This window comes from Gopherus evgoodei, unplaced genomic scaffold (assembly GCF_007399415.2).
Source record: "Gopherus evgoodei ecotype Sinaloan lineage unplaced genomic scaffold, rGopEvg1_v1.p scaffold_31_arrow_ctg1, whole genome shotgun sequence".
Taxonomy (NCBI): Eukaryota; Metazoa; Chordata; order Testudines; family Testudinidae; genus Gopherus; species Gopherus evgoodei.
In genome coordinates this window covers 3,587,796-3,606,764 of record NW_022059983.1, presented here as the reverse complement: position 1 = coordinate 3,606,764, position 18,969 = coordinate 3,587,796, and the positions used below count along the sequence as shown (strand labels likewise).

The window sequence follows — 18,969 nt, the reverse complement described above, 5'->3', positions numbered from 1 at the left end:
CCCCAACCCCAGAAGCGACTTCACCTCTTTAAGCTACTCTGCCAAACCGAGAGGAACCACCCAGCGAGTCAGCAAGCACAACGGAGGTCTGCCCCACAGAGGGTAAGGAAGAGGAAGAGGACTACACCTACCTCCAGTACCCAGTCCCTACAGATCTCCTCCTCTGCCCTTTCTGCTTTCGATTCTGTGAAGTCCAGACCCTTGGGGCCCTCAGCAAGCACATTCAGAAAGCCCACAACAAGCTGATCGCCTTCTAGTGTAGCCGCTGTGACCTATCCTTTGAGACTCAAAAGAAATGTAAGTATCATCAAACCACATGCAAGGGGCCCCTCATGACGGCAAGAGCCAATTCTGCCGACGCCCTGTGGGTCCCAACTCTGACCCCCACCAATGCTCTGGCTTCAGCACCCCAGCCAGCATCACCTGATTTTACAGAGGTGCTTCTTTTACTTTTTTCTTTATAATAAAGTTCTGCTTTTAAGAACTTGATTGGTTTTTAGTGTCCTAAAAACCTAAGGGCTGGTCTGTGCCCACTTTGTTAACCTATTTGGTTGGTATATTATTCTCAAGCCTCCCCAGGAAAGGGGGTGAAGGGGCTTGGTGGGTGTCATAAACAGATAGCTAAGGGTTAATGTCTCTTTCACCTGAAGCACCTGACCAGAGGACCAATCAGGAAACCGGATTTTTTCAACTTTGGGTGGAGGGAATTTTGTGTCTGGGGTCTTTGTTTTCTGGCTGCCTGCTTTCTCTGAGCTTTGGAGAAGTAGTTCTGTTTTCTAATCTTCTGTTTCTAAGTGTAAGGACAAAGAGATCAGATAGTAAGTTATATGGTTTCTTTTCTTTGGTATTTGCATGAATATAAGTGCTGGAGTGCTTTGATTTGTATCCCTTTTGAATAAGGCTGTTTATTCAATATTCTTTTAAGCAATCGACCCTGTGTTGTGTCACCTTAATACAGAGAGAACATTTGTATGTATTTTTCTTTCTTTTTTATATAAAGCTTTCTTTTAAGACCTGTTGGAGTTTTTCTTTACTTCAGGGAAATTGAGTCTGTACTCACCAGGGAATTGGTGGGAGGAAGAAATCAGGGGAGATCTGTGTGTGTTGAATTGGCTAGCCTGATTTTGCATTCCCTCTGGGGGAATAGGAAAGTTCTTTTGTTTCCAGGATTGGGAACAGAGAGGGGGAGTCACTCTGTGTAGTTTCACAGAGCTTGTGTCTGTGTATCTCTCCAGGAGCACCTGGAGGGGGGAAGGGAAAAAGGATTATTTCCCTTTGTTGTGAGACTCAAGGGATTTGGGTCTTGGGGTCCCCAGGGAAGGTTTTTCAGGGGGACCAGAGTGCCCCAAAACACTCTAATTTTTTGGGTGGTGGCAGCAAGTACCAGGTCCAAGCTGGTAACTAAGCTTGGAGGTTTTCATGCTAACCCCCATATTTTGGACGCTAAGGTCCAGATCAGGCTCAGAGGTAATTCCAGCACATCAAGTGACAGTCCCAAGGGCGTCATCACAGCCCCTTCCTCCGATGCCCTTGCCCCGCCCCTTCCCCGAGGCCACGCCCATTCACCACCCCTTTCTTTGAGGCTCCACCCTTGCCTCAGCCCTTCCCCTGAGTTCCCACCATTGTTTGCCTTCTCCTGCCTACCCTGCACCACCCCTTCCCCAGGCCCTGCCCCTGCCCTGCCTCTTCCCCCCAGACCCCGCCCTCATGCCACCCATTCACCCTGAGTCCCCGCCCTCACGCTGCTTCTTTCGCCCAAGATCCTGCCCTCCCTCTTGCTCCTCTCTGCCCCTCCCCCATTGCTCCCCGTTATGGGAGGTATAAAGGGAGGGGATCCTGGCCCCCTGTCCGGCACCCCTGATGGGGGGTGACAAGCTACTTTCGATGTAAACTAGGGCCTGGTACATGAATGAGTGGGATTGTATTCTGTGATTGGCTGAGTGGGGGGGTGCCAGCCTCTTCCCACAGGGGGTGGGTTGGGTAAGGGGGGCTAGACAGAAAATTGTGGGGTGCTCCTCCCCCCTCGCTACACAGCCCTGCCCCTCTCTGTGGCCCTGCCTTCTCCTCTCCCTCCCCCCAGACTCTGCCCCCTAGGGAGGCGGGAAGCCGGAGCTGGGTAGGGACCAGCTGCCAAGGCCTCCCCTAGCAAGCGTATATTGGCTTCTTTGTGTATGCAATTGCCTATTCATTTCTTTAAGTAGCACCTTCCTTCTTTGGGGGCATTGGCCAGGAGGAGCTTCTGCTGCTGCTTTTTTTTTTTTTTTAATTCTCCCAGTTGAGGCATCTGCCAAAAAAAAACCTTTGAAAGGCTGCTTGCTGCGTCATTTTTTCCTTTAGCTTTCGAGCCTCGGAGTCCCCTGCCCTCGGCAAACCTTCCCTGTCCAGCAGCAGTCACCCAAGTTCATGGTTTTGGAAAACCACTTTATTATCCAATAACAAGAAAAAAAACAAAGGCAATTCCCTGACGAAAACTGTGTTAAAGCTGAGAAAGGGGCTGGAACTGAAAGAAAACAGCAGTGGGGTCAGTAACGACACCCTGCCCGTGTCTGGCGCTTTCCGGCCAGAGATCTGCAAGTGCTACACACAGAGGACAGGATCATTACCCCTCTTGCACAGACAGGGAAACTGAGACACGGAGCAGGGCTATGAGTTGCCCATGGGCAGGCAGACCCCAGTTCGCCTCTCTCCCAGTTCTGTTCTCTATCTCCTAGGCTGACCTGCCTCCCGAAAGCCAGCACAGCCTGGAAAATCAAAGCTACAATTAAACTGCCCCAGAAATGCCCAGTTCCCATGGCCCAAGTGGGGCCTGCCCTGGGGCTCGGCTCTGCTGCGAGGTGGAAGAAGGGCTGGGAGTTAGGATGCGTGGGTTCTCGTGGTTTTCCCCAGCTCATGGAGGAGGGTGAACACTGCCTGGGGCGTGAGCAGTGGACTCTTATCAAGATCCGGGTTGCAGTGGCGCGGAGGGGACTGTGAACAGCAGGGATCTCAGTTACAATAGTCCTTGGGGCTGTTATAATAGTCGTCATCGTCGTCCAAGGGGCAGGGAATCTCCCCGGCACATGGGATTTCCTGCCAGAGACACAGGAAGAAAGACAGATTGTGTGAAAGAGGGGACACTCCCCCAGCAGGAGACCTGTGTGTTATGTCTGCCTGTAGCTGCAGTAATGGGAGCGGGGCGGGGAAGTGGGATCCAGGACTCCTGGGTTCTCTCCCTGGCTCTGGGAGGAGAGTCGGGTCTAGTGGTTGGCGGGAGGAGCAGCTGGGTTCTATCCCCAGCTTTGGGAGAGGAATGGGATCTAGGAGTTAGAGCAGGGGGGTGGGTCTGTGAGCCCGGACTCCTGGGTTTCATGCCCACCTTTACCACCCTGCAGAGCTGTGAACTGCAGTTACCTGGCGCACTAACCACGAGCATCCCCAACTGTATTGGGGAGAGATCTCCCAGCCTCCTGTGCCAGCGCAGGATCTGGCTATTGGATATGAAGGAAAATCTCCCCTCAGCCATTAGCGGGACGGGGTTTATGATGCATGCTCAGGTAGTGCTGATTCTGTCCAGCTGGGGGCAGGCTTTCACCCTGCTGGGCAGGGGGGCACAGGCTGCGGCTGCATGCTCAACCCCAGGCAGTATGTGTGGGCAGTGGGGACCCAGGGGTTAACAGATTCCCCCAACTGACCTCATAGAGCGAGTCTCTCTGTGGGGCACTGGGGTCCTCTCTGCTGTCCCCTGGGGAAGGAGACACAATTATCCCCTTTCACTGTTTATTTTCCTTCTTTAAACATTTCCCCCCACATAAATCGTTTCCCCCTTCTGGCAACCGCCCCCCCTTCACCCCCCAGAAGCAGGCCGCTTCCGCCAACCCTCACACACACAGTGCAGGGCTCAGCCCCTCCAGCAGGGGGTGGAGTGACACACACACAGTGCAGGGCTCAGCCCTTCCAGCAGGGGGTGGAGTGACACACACACACAGTGCAGGGCTCAGCCCCTCCAGCAGGGGGTGGAGTGACACACACACACAGTGCAGGGCTCAGCCCTTCCAGCAGGGGGTGGAGTGACACACACACAGTGCAGGGCTCAGCCCCTCCAGCAGGGGGTGGAGTGACACACACACAGTGCAGGGCTCAGCCCCTCCAGCAGGGGGTGGAGTGACACACACACACAGTGCAGGGCTCAGCCCCTCCAGCAAGGGGTGGAGTGACACACACACACAGTGCAGGGCTCAGACCTTCCAGCAGGGGGTGGAGTGACACACACACACAGTGCAGGGCTCAGACCTTCCAGCAGGGGGTGGAGTGACACACACACACAGTGCAGGGCTCAGACCTTCCAGCAGGGGGTGGAGTGACACACACACACAGTGCAGGGCTCAGCCCCTCCAGCAGGGGGTGGAGTGACACACACACACAGTGCAGGGCTCAGCCCCTCCAGCAGGGGGTGGAGTGACACACACACACAGTGCAGGGCTCAGCCCCTCCAGCAGGGGGTGGCAGGGACACGCACACACAGTGCAGGGCTCAGACCTTCCAGCAGGGGGTGGAGGGACACACACACAGTGCAGGGCTCAGCCCCTCCAGCAGGGGGTGGAGTGACACACACACACAGTGCAGGGCTCAGCCCTTCCAGCAGGGGGTGGAGTGACACACACACAGTGCAGGGCTCAGCCCCTCCAGCAGGGGGTGGAGTGACACACACACACAGTGCAGGGCTCAGCCCCTCCAGCAAGGGGTGGAGTGACACACACACACAGTGCAGGGCTCAGACCTTCCAGCAGGGGGTGGAGTGACACACACACACAGTGCAGGGCTCAGCCCCTCCAGCAGGGGGTGGAGTGACACACACACACAGTGCAGGGCTCAGCCCCTCCAGCAGGGGGTGGAGTGACACACACACACAGTGCAGGGCTCAGCCCCTCCAGCAGGGAGTGGAGTGACACACACACAGTGCAGGGCTCAGCCCCTCCAGCAGGGGGCAGCAGGGACACACACACACAGTGCAGGGCTCAGCCCCTCCAGCAGGGAGTGGAGTGACACACACACAGTGCAGGGCTCAGCCCCTCCAGCAGGGGGCAGCAGGGACACACACACAGTGCAGGCTCAGACCTTCCAGCAGGGGGTGGCAGGGACACACACACAGAGCAGTGGGTTGATTTTCTTCATGCATCCACACTCCAGGTTTTCCATGATGCAGCCAAAGCCCCCCCTTTTTCTGCCCCTCTCCCAATTCCAACCCTGGGGGGTCCCTTACCCTGCAGACTCCCCCCCAGTTCTTTCCGTTGGCGGATTCTCCTGGCCAGACAATAAACCCCGAGGCTGCTCAGGAGGAAGAGCAGCAGGACCCCTGCTCCGAAGCCTGCCATGGAGCCAGGGCTCAGCTGGTAACAGTCACTGCCATCTGTGGGGGGAGGGATGGAGAATAGAGTCATGCAGTGTCATGCAGGGTGCAGTGGGGCAGGCGCAGGGGAGATGGGGAGGTGGGACCTGGTTGAGGATGCAGCATAGTCCTAGGAGGGATAATGAAGGCAAGTCTCGGTGGAGGAGACAGGAAGGAAGCTGGTTTTTTAACCAGGAGAATTTTCCTCCCAAGTGTTTATTGGACATTGGAATATCTTCCAGGTCCATAAAACCTCCAATCTCTCCTATTACAATAGCATCTAGAAGCCCCCACTGAGATCAGGGCCCCGTTGTGCTGAGCACTGCCCAGACACAGAGACAGAGACAGTCTCTGTCCCTGCTGAGATCACAGACTCAGAGGGAGAGACAGACCCTGTCCCAAGTGAGACCAGAGGCTCCTTGTGCGGACAGCTGCATAGGCCAATGGAAGAAAAAATATGAATGATCACAAAAATGTGTGTGTTTCTGTTTTGCTGGGTCCAAAAAGTTTTGGGAATTTGGTATTTGAAACTTTTGTAAACTTTGAATCTACCCTTTTGTCAAAGATTGAGTCAAACACTTCCTCCAAATTTTCATCCATTGTTTTATCTGCATTTTGATCAAATATGCTTCTGTTCAGCCATCATAATTGTCTGTTTCCCAAAAACCTAAACAATTTTGTTTGCCAACCTCCCCCGTCCCCATTTTCTGTTTGAAAGATTATTTAACTTTAATTGATTATAATTTTCAACAATTGCCCCATGGGTGGTGGGTATCATAGGACTGGGAAGGCTGTGCCTCCCCAAACAGCCAGGCATGGCCCCACCCACTCTCCTCCCCCAGACTCCCTCCTGCCTGCTTCCAGTTCCCTTCCTGCTCTTCCATGGCTGAGAGGCTGGGGCAGGCAGGCTGGGGCCGGTGCTTGTGAAGCCTGGGGCTGGGGCTGCTGGAGCTGGGGCCATGCAACGCTGCCTGGCGCTGGGGTTGGGGGCACTCTGGCACTGGAGGTGTACGGGGGGAGCCAGCAGCTGCAGGTGGCGGGCAGGGACACACCCAGACACAGAGCAGGGCTCAGCTCCTCCAGCAGGGGGCAGCAGGAACACACCCATCCATCCACAAGGGCTCTGGGCTCCTGCGGGGAAGGGAAGGGGTCATTCTTGGGCAGCGAGGGAGGGGCCAGGGGCTAGGCTCCCCCAACAGGTCGTTCACCCACCGCCCATGAATTGCCCTTTGAAAACACTATAGGTAAAAATGGAGTAGAAAAATGTAATGAAAAGTCTGGCAAAGAGCTAATTTTGAGGGGGGGCAAACGAGACATTTTTCCCGATGATTAAAAAATATTACATTTCAACTAAATGTATGTTATTTGAACGGGTGTTTCTCGGCATGACGACAGGTTGATTTGCAATGTCATTCGGCCGCTAGATGGCTCTGTAGTACTGGACAGAGATACTGGAGCCTGGTCAACAAAGTGGACCCAGCTGGAGCATGAGCTGGGAGCTTGTTTATTTTGGTTGGCCTTGCAGAAGGATGGTGTTGGGGTGGCATGGCCTTGCAGAAGGACTGTAAGGGGTTCAGCTATGGTGCATGGGGGGCTCTAAGCCATTCCCTGGCTATGTAATGTGTTATCAAATGCACCCAGTACTTACACACAACAGTGATGGTGAGCGGCAGGGAGGTGGATTTCCCTAGGGTGTTGTGCACCTCACACTGATATTCTCCCCCATCAGCCACCTGGATACCCGTGAAAGCCAGTTCCACCTGTGCCCACTCCAGCCGCTCGCCATCCTTGTACCAGGAGAAGCCCAATCCGCCATAGGCGCTGGTGTCCAGCTGGCACGTCAGGGACAGAGGTTCCCCAGTGCGGCGATGAGGGCCTGGGGTGGCCACCACATGCACCACAGGGGGGGCTGCAGAGGAAGTGGAATGAGATATGAGCTAATGACGCCCCTGTGGGACTGCAGCTCGGGGCTTTGGCGCAGCATGGCATGGGGCGGAGGGGCTCCATGGCTCCGCCCCCAGTGCTCTAGCCCCACTCCCATATCCAAGTGATGGCGTAAGGAGGCCCCCTGCCCCCTCCCATTTGTGAACCTGGTTCCACTCCCATGGCTGTGTCCCTGCCCCCAACTGGAATGTCAGTGACAGAAAGACCCCTCAATCTGTGCTCTCCTGCTCCGCCCCCAGAGCTGTGGTCCTGCCCCCATTTGGAATGTAGGTGAGACAAGGACCCCTCCCAACTGCGCTCCTTGGCCCCACCCCCAGGGCAGTGGCCCCGCCCTGGCACTGACTACTCACCAAGGATGGCCACATAGGTGGTGGGGGATATGGCCAGGTAGGCACGCCCTATGTCGGAGACCCACTTCATGCAGGTGTAATTGCCCCCGTGAAACAAGGTTGCCTCTTCAATCTGCAGAGAGGGGCTCCCATACAGGTCCTCATAGTTGTGAATCCAGAAGTAGACCTGGTACAGCGACTCGCTTTCCCCCACGCATCTCAGCGTGAACGAGTCGCCCTCCCTGATCGGGCCTGGGCTGTCCGTGTCCACCAGGACCTTCAGGCGATGGGGCCGGCCTGAAAAGGCCATTGGAGATGGGTCAGAACCAGTGTCCCCTAGAGAGGAAAGGCCTCGTGCCCCATTCCCTGCCCCTCTGGGCCAGCCAGTCCCGCACCTTTGGGCCGGATGGGAGCTGACACCCCCTAGAGGGGAAAGGTCCCGTATCCCATTCCTCATCCCTGGCACCAGCCAGACCCCTGCTCTCGGGCCTGATTAGAATCAGTGCCAGCTAGAGGGGAAAGGCCTCGTGCCCCATTCCCTGCCCTCCCTTCCCCCCCGCCAGCCCCTGCCCTGGGGCCTGATGGGAGCTGGCACCCGCTACAAAGGGAAGGTCCCATACATAATGCTACTCACCGGTGGCGGGGGGCTGGGAACCTTTGGGGAGGCACCTATTCCGGTAGCCCCACACCCGGCACTCCAGCACTGCCCCCCGGTGCTGCCAGATGATGCGCATGCTCAGACTGCTTTTGCTCTTGCCAGTTTCCTGCGGGATCCGCGCGCCGGCTCCGTCGTACCAATACAGGCTGGAGAAGGCGCAGCGCTCGGAGATGGAGCATTCCATGCTGCCACTCAGGACTCCAGGGCTCCTAGAGATGCCTTGTTGGACCCTGCAGTGATGTTCTGTACAGGGTGGGTGAGGGGGCAGCCAGTTACTGCTGGGGACATGGCCATGGGCACAGCTATCTCCAGTCACCAGCCACTGCCTCTTCTTTGAGAGCTTCCTCAAGACCATTTGGGGGTGTAACCTGTACGAGGCTCCCCTCCCAGAGCTGGGAGAGAACCCAAGAGTCCTGGCTCCCAGCCCTCCCCTGCTGTGACCACTAGATCCCACTCCCCTCCCAGAGCTGGGAGAGAACCCAGGAGTCCTAGCATCGAGCCCCACCCCTGCTGTGACCACTAGGTCCCACTCCCCTCCCAGAGCTGGGAGAGAACCCAGGAGTCCTGGCTCCCAGCTTCCCAGTGCTGTGACCATTAGATCCCACTCCCCACCCAGAGCTGGGAGAGAACCCAGGAGTCCTGACTCCAGATTAGGCTTCCTCTAACCACCAGACTCCAATGTTTCTTCACAGCTCTGCAGAATGTGGTCATCTGATTTGAGTGAAATGTTATGAGAGGTGTACAGCAACCATCCTTGGGGATGGCACGATGGGCGCTTAGGTGCAGCCACCTCTGGGGCAGCGCAGCTGAGGGAGCAGCTGCACATAACGCTGCACGGGGCAAGGCTGGGTTGTTTCTGCAAGAGGAGCCGGGGATTACCTAACACTGTGAGACACACAGCTCGGGGGCTTCTCCAGCTTTGGCTTTGGGTCTGGAACTCAAAGGAGTAGGTGCCCCCATCTCCGAGTGCCAGCGGGCTGAGTTGCAGGGTGCAGTCGTGCTGCAGGTCCCCCAGGAACTGGGCGCGCTTGGCCTTGTCATAGCCCTGCCCCGCTGTTGCGGTGAGTCGCACAATTCTCTCCTTGTCCCGGCTCCAGGTCACGGCTTTGACGAGGTGCCCCTCGGGGTAGGTGTAAGAGCAAGGGATTGTCAGGCGTGAGCCGCTCCATCCAGCCAGGGGGCCCGCGGGCAGGGTCACCCCCCAGTTCTGGCAGCCAGCACCTGGAGGGGAAGCAGCACCCTGCTATCTGCAGCACTGTGCCCCCTAGTCCTGCTCTGGGGCATCGGGGCCAGCCCTGACTGCCAGAGGAGAGCCTCCACCCCCCCCCCACAGCACAGCGCCCCCTAGTCCTGCTCTGGGGTATCAGGGCCAGCCCTGACTGCCAGAGGAGAGCCTCCACCCCCCCCCCCACAGCACAGCGCCCCCTAGTGCCACGCTGGGGCATCGGGGCCAGCCCAGACTGCTGGAGGAGAGCCTCCATCCCCCCCACACAGCACAGCGCCCCCTAGTCCTGCTCTGGGGCATCGGGGCCAGCCCTGACTGCCTGAGGAGAGCCTCCATCCCCCCCACACAGCACAGCGTCCCCTAGTGCCACGCTGGGGCATAGGGGCCAGCCCTGTCTGCTGGAGGAGAGCCCCCACCCCACCCCCCTGCAGCACAGGGCCCCCTAATCCTGCTCTGGGGTATCAGGGCCAGCCCTGACTGCCAGAGGAGAGCCCCCACCCCGCTCTCTGCAGCACAGCGCCCCCTAGTCCTGCCCTGGGGCATCGGGGCCAGCCCTGACTGCCCGAGGAGAGCCCCCCCCCCAGCCACAGCATAGCGCCCCCTAGTCCTGCTCTGGGGCATCGGGGCCAGCCCTGACTGCCAGAGGAGAGCCCCCACCCCGCTCTCTGCAGCACAGCACCCCCTAGTCCTGCTCTGGGGTATCAGGGCCAGCCCTGACTGCCCGAGGAGAGCCCCCACCCCCCCAGCCACAGCACAGCGCCCCCTAGTCCTGCTCTGGGGCATCGAGGCCAGCCCTGACTGCCAGAGGAGTGCCCCCACCCCGCTCTCTCAGCACAGCGCCCCCTAGTCCTGCCCTGGGGCATCGGGGCCAGCCCTGACTGCCGGAGGAGAGCCCCCATCCTGCTCTCTCAGCACAGCGCCCCCTTAGAGGTTGCAACCGAATCCCAGACGTTCCAGATGCCCCCTGCTGGATTCCAAGCATTGGCAGGTGGAGCCGTCGCCATGGCAGAGTCTCCCAAATTCCTGGTTCCCTGTTCATCCCCATTACTGCCTCTCAGCCCCAGCGCAACCAGAACCACTCACCAGTCAGGATGGAGAGGGCCAGCAGCAGCAGGGCCTCCATCTCCTCCAGGGTGAACACTGACGTGGGGCCTACAAGAAAAGGGAACCAGATCTGGGCCCGGGAAAGGTTCCTATGAAAAGGGTTTTAGCACAAAGGGTGTCCCAGAAAGGCTACGAGTTCCATAGCGAGGCCGGGGCTAAGGCAGGAGATCTTGGATCTAGTCACACCTGGAGCCCGATGTAGGAGTCACATATTCAGTCTGTTGATTACTTCAGAATTCCCAGTGATCCCGTGGAGGTTTGACAGGTTTGTGTCCCCAGGTCAGGCCCAGGATTATGGAAATTGGGGTTCAGCTGGCAGCCCCAATGGGCACAGCTGTGACACTCGCACCTGAGGAGTTATTAGCACATTTAGCAAAGTCACAAAGGCTCCAGCCCAGCTAGGTAGATAGAGAGACGGCATCGTGTCCCTCTGAACCATCCCATGCAGAACAGCCCAGTGTCTTCCTCCTCACCATCACCTTCCTCGTCGGCACCCCGGCCTTCACGCCGGCTGGTGGTCAGACAGCTGCTGATGGTCTCATGCTAAACTATTTGCAAGCTGGTGTTAGCTCATGTTCCTGGTGTCGTTGTGGACAAAGCTCCCCCTTAAACGCTCTGTTCCCACGTCCCGAAAACTTAGGGGTCACTGTTGGGCCATTTATCTGGGCCAAAGTTCATAGGCCCCAAGGCTTACGCTAACTGTTGACGCCAGCGTCTCACAGGACACAGGCCTGTAGGTGGCTTCCATTACTGCCACATTAAATAAATACTAAAGTTAGTTCTATGGGCTACGCAATGCTGCCACAGGGCCCCATGTGACCACGATCAAGCCACTCTGCTCCAGGACTCAGTTTCCCCACCTGTACAAGGTGGATACAAATCTTACTTTTGTCTCTTGAGACTTTTTGTGGCAAGGACAGTCTCTGGCTGTGGGTGGGCAGCGCCTGGCACAACAGGACCCCAATTTCAGCTGGGGCAGGGACTGTCTCTCGCTGTGTGTCTGGGCAGCGCTTGGCACAAAGGGGCCCTGATCTCAGCTGGGTCATTAGATGTTACCATAACACATGTGGTAAATTGTAATAACAACCGCACAGTGTTTAGCTTTATCCAGCATTACAGTTTCCTGCCTCACCGAGGAGAACTGAGACGTTCCCAACCCAGCTGCTTACCGCTGTGTTCATTGATCTGACCATCTGAATGTCAGAAGGGACTGTGGTGCCCACGCAGTCTGCCCAGCCTGGAGACCTCCCCTAAGGGATCCCAGCCTCCAGCCTAGATCTGATGGTCAAGCTAGAGCGGTGCTTTTAGAGACATCTCATCTCCAGAGAAAGACTCTGATGGCTGGAGACTTTGCCTTGTCCCTGGGGCAGTGATTCCCAGGGTCAGTTCCCCTCCCTGGGGAAAATCTGCCCCTTATTCCCAGTCTCAATTTCTCTGGCTCCATCCCCCAGTTGTTTGTTCTCGCTCTGTCCGTGTCTGTTGGGTTAATGAACCCTCTGCTCCCTGAAACCTCCTCCCACCAGCAGGGAGGTGCTGACAGACCAGGATCTAGTCCCCTCTGAGCCTTCTCCAGGTTAAACTCACTGGATTGAGTTCCTTCAGTGCTTGGCTCAGGCAGGTTTTCCAGCCCTCGGATCATCCCTTTGCTCTTCTCTGACACCTCCCCCATTTCCGGACACCCTGTTTGGCATGTGGCCCCCCAGAGCTGGGCACAGTCTCCCCAACGTCACGTTGAGTGGGAATCCCAGCTCCTACTCGTTATTCCCCTGTGTCTCCATCCAGGGTCACTAGCCAGAGCATTGCCCAGGGAGCTCATGGGCCATCTGGCTCCACCAGGACACCTGGGTCCTTCCCAGAGTCACTGCTGAGCAGGATACAGCCCCCCTAGCCTGGACATGATGGGCTCACACAGCATCCCAGGAGGCTGGCTTCCCCGCTGTGATACACAGTTCCTCTAGCTGGGGCCTTCTTTCTTTCCCCTACTAGGGACGGAGATGTCTTGGAAGATTTGATGTGACGCAACAATTCTAAGAACAGGATCTCCTAGAGAAGGCGGAAGAGGCCAGCGATTATCTGTTGTCTGGAGCTTGATAATGATGAAAGCAGGCCTCCTGGGTTCTTTATCCAGCTTTGGGAGGGCATAGGATCTACAGGTTAGGGCAGCAGTGGGGGCTGGGAGCCAGGACTCCTGGGTTCTCTCCCTGGCTCTGGGAGGGGAGTGGGGTCTTGCGGTTAGAGCAGGGGGATGGGTAGTCAGGACTTTAGGTTCTATCTCTAGCTTTGGGATGAGAGTGGGGGTCCAATGGGTTAGAGCAGGGGGGACTGGGAGTCAGGACTCCTGAGTTCTAGTCTTGGCTTGGAGAGAATTGTGGGATCTAATGGTTAGATTGGGGGAGGGGGCAGGGGCTTTTCCCTTGTAGGTGCCTGGGTGGAGTGAGCTGTGAGCATCTCGTTAACAAGTCCTCTGCTGGCTGAACAGGCCATAAAGTCTGAGCTCTCCTCTGCTCCCTAGAGGGGAGGTAGGCATTAGCAGGGGACGACATGAGTATGGGGTACAGACTGGCTCAGCAAAGACCCCAGGGAGAATTCAGTCTCCATGGCCCATGAGCCGCGCCTTATCTTTGTTCTGCCAGAAGCCTCCAGGTGGCGCGATTACAATTTGTCCTGAGTGTGCAAGCAAGTGTTCAGGCTTTGGAAGAAATTTGTTTTTCATTCGTTTTTGCACTTCAGTTCTCTCTGGGATGCTTGTTGGCTCAATCTCTCAGTCTATGGAGAGTTATTTGCTCCCTGGGAACCTGGCCTTGGTGGTTTCTGCTGAGACTCCCCACAGAGAGAGTTCCCTGGAGGCTGTTTACGACCCCGTCTGTCCAGGACTGATGCACGTACAGCAAAGAAACAAGTTGCACTGAGAATATACCCAGCTACCACGGTGCTAAATTTCTCCTCCTTCGGGTAACTGACCTACAAACCCCTGGATTCTGCTCCCACTTCCCAGAGGGGCAGCGGTATTCCTGTGTTTGCGCAGCTCCTAGCACACTGGGGTGCTTGCCCGGGCTTGGGACTCAGCACTACCACTGTGCAAATAATAAACCTACAAGATCTTATATTTAACAATTCAATTACACCTTCATCCAAACACCATATAACCCAGTTACCAGCTGCACACACATGCTGCACGGGGACAGCTCCCCTGGCACTGAGATGCAGCCTCCTCTGGGGTGGCGCAGCCGGGAATCACCGCACATAACACCAGGCAGGGACAGCTCACCCAGCACTAAGATGCAGCCATCTCTGGGGTGGAGCTGGGCAACTGATGTAACTTAGATATTTTTTTCACATCTTAGCTCATAGAGTGGAAGAGCAACACCTTCCATTTCAGCTGAAGCTGCTTTGAGACTCTAAACACAGACTCAGTCCCCCCCACTGCCCCCGGCAAACACACAGACACACAACTGCACTCCAAACACAATCATGGAAGTTCCCAGGAGTGTGAGATCTCAGGAGCACAGCACTTACCCTGGCCCTGGGGCTGCGTTAGCTTCTGGGAGCCCAGTCCGATCTCAACACAGACAGTAACCAGGGAGGCAGTGGGCTATGGCAGATAACCCACTAGCCCATGTGCTGGGCTGGCAGCAGCTGAGACTCAGGGGAGGAAAAGGAAATGTGATAAAGACTTCCTGGCTCTTAATGGCACCAGGCCTGATCTTCACATGTCAAGAAAAGCCGATGGCGAGAGGCGGAGGGCAGCGGTTGGGCAGACTTAGAACCAGGACTCCTGGGTCCATTCTCAGCTCTCAGAGCAGAATGGGATCTAGTGGTTACAGCAGCAGGCTAGGATCCAGGATTCCTGGATTCTATCCCAGTTCTAGGAGGGGAGTGGGGTCTAGTGGTTAGTATGTGCGGGGGTGGGAGTCAGGACTTCTGGGTTCTATCCCTGGTTCTAGGAGGGGAGTGGGATCTGGTGGTTAGAGCAGGGGGGTGGAACTAGGAGTCAGGATTCCTGGGAAAAAACCTGTGGAGGCTGGTTTGGAAACGTCCCAAGTGGGTGCTAGAAGCCAGCCCCCTGGGCAGGGTGGCGGTGGGAGTCTACAGTGAATGAGTGAGGACTAGCTGGGCGAATAACGAGTGCCTGGCACATGCTGGCTGCTCTGCTTCTCCTGCAGCCTCGCTGGCCTCCCCTCAGCCACGAATGTAAATCTTTGCCCTGCCCAGTTCACACCTAGCCCCCCTGTTCTGCCTGCTGCTTTGCAGAATGTGGTCTGGTCCTTGGGCCTCCCATTCCAGGTTCCAGCGCTGCCAGCCTAGTTGACAGCTGGCTGTGTCTCACTCCCCCTGGGAGAAGTTAAGCCCTTCATGCCCAACAGAGAGCTTTACACCCGAGTAACTGGGGAAACTGAGTCATCAAATGATTACACCCCCCCCATTTTCTACCACCCTCCTCCCTAGGAAGGAGATTTGGGGGCACAGAGGCTCTTTAACCCAGCTGATAAAGGAAGAGCGAGACTTGATGGCTGGAGGACAAATCCAGACTGGAAATAAGGAGCAGATTTTCCCCAGGGATGGAGCAGATTCTGCAGCCCTTGGAGTCTTTGCATTGAGATTGGGCGCCTGCCTCCCTGTAAAAGCTCTGCTCTAGCTCAGCTACTAGAAAACTAGCTAACTAGGGGGGAGGGATAGCTCAGTGGTTTGAGCACTGGCCTGCTAAACCCAGAATTGTGAGCTTAGTCCTTGAGGGGGCCATTTGGGGAACTGGGGTTAAAAATCTGGAGATTGGTCCTGCTGTGAGCAGAAGGTTAGACTAGATACCTCCTGAGGTCTTTTTCCAACCCTATGATTCTATATGGGCTTGAAATGTACAAAGGGGGCAGAATTAAGGTTGTTCTAGGTTGGCCACCAGATACGGGCTTGTGATCTATGGCAGGCACAGCCTGGACAACACACATGCAAGAGGGCAGAGTTGGGGGTGCTTTTGCTCAACCCACAGATCTGTGCTGGAGGCAGGGGGTGGTGCAGCCTGGATGCTCATAATGGTTTCTTCTGGCCTTAGAACCTGTAACTCTCTGAGTCCTGCCTTTCAGCCCACCCCCTCCTGCTTCTAACCACTGGGCTTTATCATCTCCTAAATAGTAAGTGTCTCATTGTTGGGGAGTAGAAAATTTCTCTCAGTTCCTTTCCTTCAACTCTCCAGGGCAGGAGGCTGCAGAAACACATGAGAAGGGATTATTTTTATTGACCTTGCCCCCACTGTCTCCATGATGAGTGTCAGCGGTGGGATCAGCCCAGACAACCAGCTGCTCTCCCAGCTCTGGGGGTAGTTGAGAGCTGCTCTTAGATCTCACCTCCCGGCAGCTTTCCCTAGTCTGGGCCTACAAATGTTACATTTAGGGAACACCAAGGGCTCTTGGTATCTGCAAGGTGGATCAGAACAACTTCAATGGGAAACAAAGTATCAGAGAGTGTTTTTCGGAGCTGACTTACACATCCCACCTCAGCAGTGGGAGCACGGGCAGGAAGAGGTGGGGCAGAGCAAGGGTGGGAGTTTGGGGGAAGGGGTCAAATTGGGGCAGGGTGGGGGCGGAGCATGGGGGCTGGCTGTGGGATGGGACTGGTCGCTGGAGCCAGCGCTGCATACGCAGCATGCAGCTGCCTAGGGCACCACAAAATTTGGTGCCCCAAATTACATGGTGCCCTACGCAGCGGCATATTCTGCATATGCCTAAGGATGGCCCTGGGGCCCTGATCCCAGCTCAGGCTGGGACTGTCTCTCACTGTGTGTCTGGGCAGCGCCTGGCACAACGGGGCCCTGATCCCAGCTGGGGCAGGGACTGTCTCTCGCTGTGTTTGTGTAGATTCGCCGTGCTGAAGTTTCCATGCTCACAATGCTTACCTAAAGCATTAGAGGAATTCTCAAAAAACAAGAAGCTGAGGCCCCTGCGCCGGCCTCATCTCGAAGTGGAGCACCAGGCGGTGGTGACTTTCTCTGCTCTTCCAATACTCATAGCTGAAGGCTGGCGGTCTCCTGATGCATCTGGTGAGCTTTCTCCTCAGCCACTATACGCTCCATGTGCCTTCCATGAGCCAGCCATTCTCTCAGCAGCTTCCTTCTCTTTCAGCAGCCCTTTCCTTGGCTTCCTTTTCCGTATTAGCGTCTTTTGCTTTTCCAGCAATTGAAGATCTGCTCATTTCTGGTCATGCTGAAGTTGCAGTTTATTTGCTGCCTGTTGCACTGTAATTGCTTTTGCAGCTTCTGTAGTGTCAGGTGAGGGCTGTGCTCCTGCCTCCTGGTCACTGGCTATTAACAGCTCTCTCAGTTCTTGATTTGTACTTATCCCCTTTTCTGAACACAAATCTTCCAGGCCTTTTCTGTGAAGGCCTCATATGATCTTTGCTCACCCATTGCAACTGCTCTTTAACCAACAAAACTCTCAGTACCAAAATTCCAATTTGGATAGCGTGGGGTTCTGATCCAAAGCTTAATTGATCTGGTTCTGTGGATCCTTGCATGGCTACGCCACTGTAACAAAGCAGCCTTTGGCGGGACACTGCTGAGAGTATCAATTCAGGACAAATTGCTTAGAGCAGGGCAGTTACAGCTCAAGGCTGGGGGTCCTTCACTGCTAAGGCACAGCAAACCAGTCCAGCAGAGAGGACCTTGGTTGCACTCCACTGGCTAACCAGAAGTCACACAAGCAATTCCTTCAGCCACTCCAGTATCACCACCAGCGCCACTCCTTATGGGGATGAATGGTTATGAAAACCAACACTCCAGTAAAAGAAAAAAGGTTCTCCCGATCCCAAAAGACCAAGCCTCAGACCCAGGTCAATATACCACTCAGATCTTACCCACAAATCAAGCTGTTGCCGATCTTTTAGAATCTAAAATCTAAAGGTTTATTTATAAAAAGAAAGGAATATAGATGAGAGTTAAAATGGGTTAAATGGAATCAATTATACAACAACTGCAAAGTTTTCAGTTCAAACTTGATGGGATAACGGCTGATTTAAACCAATCAAGTCTCCGGAGTACAAACATCCCAGCTTGGATGGGCCATTCAGTCCTTTGTTCAGAGCTTCAGTTTTAAGCAAAATTTCTCCTTTTATATTCTCTGCTATGTGGAAGGACACCCCTTTGTTCTAACTGCAGAAAATCACAGCAGAAAGATGGAGTCTGGAGTCACATAGACAAGTCACAGGTCCATACATGACTCAGTTTGCAGGCAGCAGCCATTGCTCACAGGCTACTTTGAACGTTCCCAGGAAGGCTCCTCAGATATGGATTGGAGTCTCCCAAGGTCCATTGTCAGTTAAGTGTTCCTTGATTGAGCACTTACTCAGAATAAGTCCTCTCTCAAGAAGCTGACCAAATGCTTCACCGATGCTACTTAGAATGAAACACATTGAGGGACACATGCATAGCCAATAGTCATAATTTCAAATACAAAATGATACACACCTACAGACAGCATAATCATAACAAGCAAATTACAACCTTTTCAGAGACACCTCACTTGACCCCCTTTTGTACAAGATTTGGCACAACCCTATAGGCCCTTGGTTGCAACAATGATCTATACAGTCACAGTTCATGTCAGTAATGTCACACCCTCAACACTGGGCAGGGAGCTCTATCCATTGGAACCCTAATTCTAATTCCAATTGGCCTACCCAAAGGAACCCTAACTCCAAGTGCCCTACCAATAGGAACCCTAATCCTAAAATGGGGAGCCCTACCCATATGAACCATAACCCTAACTCCAAGTGCCCTACCCACAGGTACCCTGATCCTAAATCCAAGTGGCCTACTATTATGAACCCTAATCCTAGGGCGGGGAGTCCTAGCCATAGGAACCCTAACTCCAGGTAACCTACCCATAGGCACCCTAATCCTAAAATGGGGAGCCCTACTCATATGAACCATAACCCTAACTCCAAGAGGCCTATCCATAGGAACCCTAACCCTAAGGCCAGGAGCCCTCCCCATAGGAACCTGCACCCTAACTCCAAATGTCCTACCCATGAGAACCCTTCACCTAAGGCGGGGAGCTGTACCCATAGGAACACTAACATTAGGGCAGGGAGCCCTAGCCATAAGAACTCCTTATGGGGATGAATGGTTATGAAAACCAACACTCCAGTAAAAGAAAAAAGGGGTGGGAGAGATCCCAGTCAACAATAGGATGTGCCGAGAGCCTGGGGTGCAGAGCTCTGCTGGGTTCAGAGAGAAGAACTGAACAGGGTCAGATGGAGACTTTGGGGCCAGATCCATAGCTGGATACGTTGCCTTAGCTCTGCGCTGTGCCAGCCCCATCATCATGTCACCCTGCCAAGGTGAAGAGCCCTGTGG

General features: G+C 55.2%; 1 protein-coding gene across 4 annotated transcripts; it reads right to left on the bottom strand.

Annotated features, from left to right (window-relative positions):
* Positions 1-2,400: 2,400 nt before the first annotated feature.
* On the bottom strand, positions 2,401-14,245 carry LOC115640607 (B-cell receptor CD22-like). 4 transcript variants are annotated; one of them, XM_030543491.1, is made up of 9 exons: positions 14,142-14,245; positions 10,605-10,974; positions 9,176-9,517; positions 8,273-8,539; positions 7,660-7,935; positions 7,014-7,274; positions 5,240-5,386; positions 3,672-3,721; positions 2,401-3,069 (listed from the first exon to the last, which is right to left on the bottom strand). In XM_030543491.1, the coding sequence occupies exons 2-9, from the start codon at positions 10,642-10,644 to the stop codon at positions 2,986-2,988; spliced, it is 1,467 nt and encodes a 488-aa protein (XP_030399351.1). In that variant the 5' UTR covers positions 10,645-10,974; positions 14,142-14,245; the 3' UTR covers positions 2,401-2,985. The 4 variants fall into 4 exon arrangements, with proteins under 4 accessions (XP_030399351.1, XP_030399352.1, XP_030399353.1 ...); XM_030543492.1 differs by having other exon boundaries at positions 10,605-10,673; XM_030543493.1 differs by lacking the exon at positions 9,176-9,517.
* Positions 14,246-18,969: the final 4,724 nt, after the last annotated feature.

Excerpts from the sequence above, each read along its gene's own strand:
- LOC115640607 (XM_030543491.1), bottom strand. The coding sequence starts at position 10,644 with ATGGAGGCCCTGCTGCTGCTGGCCCTCTCCATCCTGACTG. Across the intron at positions 7,275-7,659 it reads CACCTATGTGGCCATCCTTG|CCCCCCCTGTGGTGCATGTG; the intron begins GTGAGTAGTCAG and ends CTTCCTCTGCAG. Across the intron at positions 5,387-7,013 it reads GCTCACCATCACTGTTGTGT|ATGGCAGTGACTGTTACCAG; the intron begins GTAAGTACTGGG and ends CTCCCCCCACAG.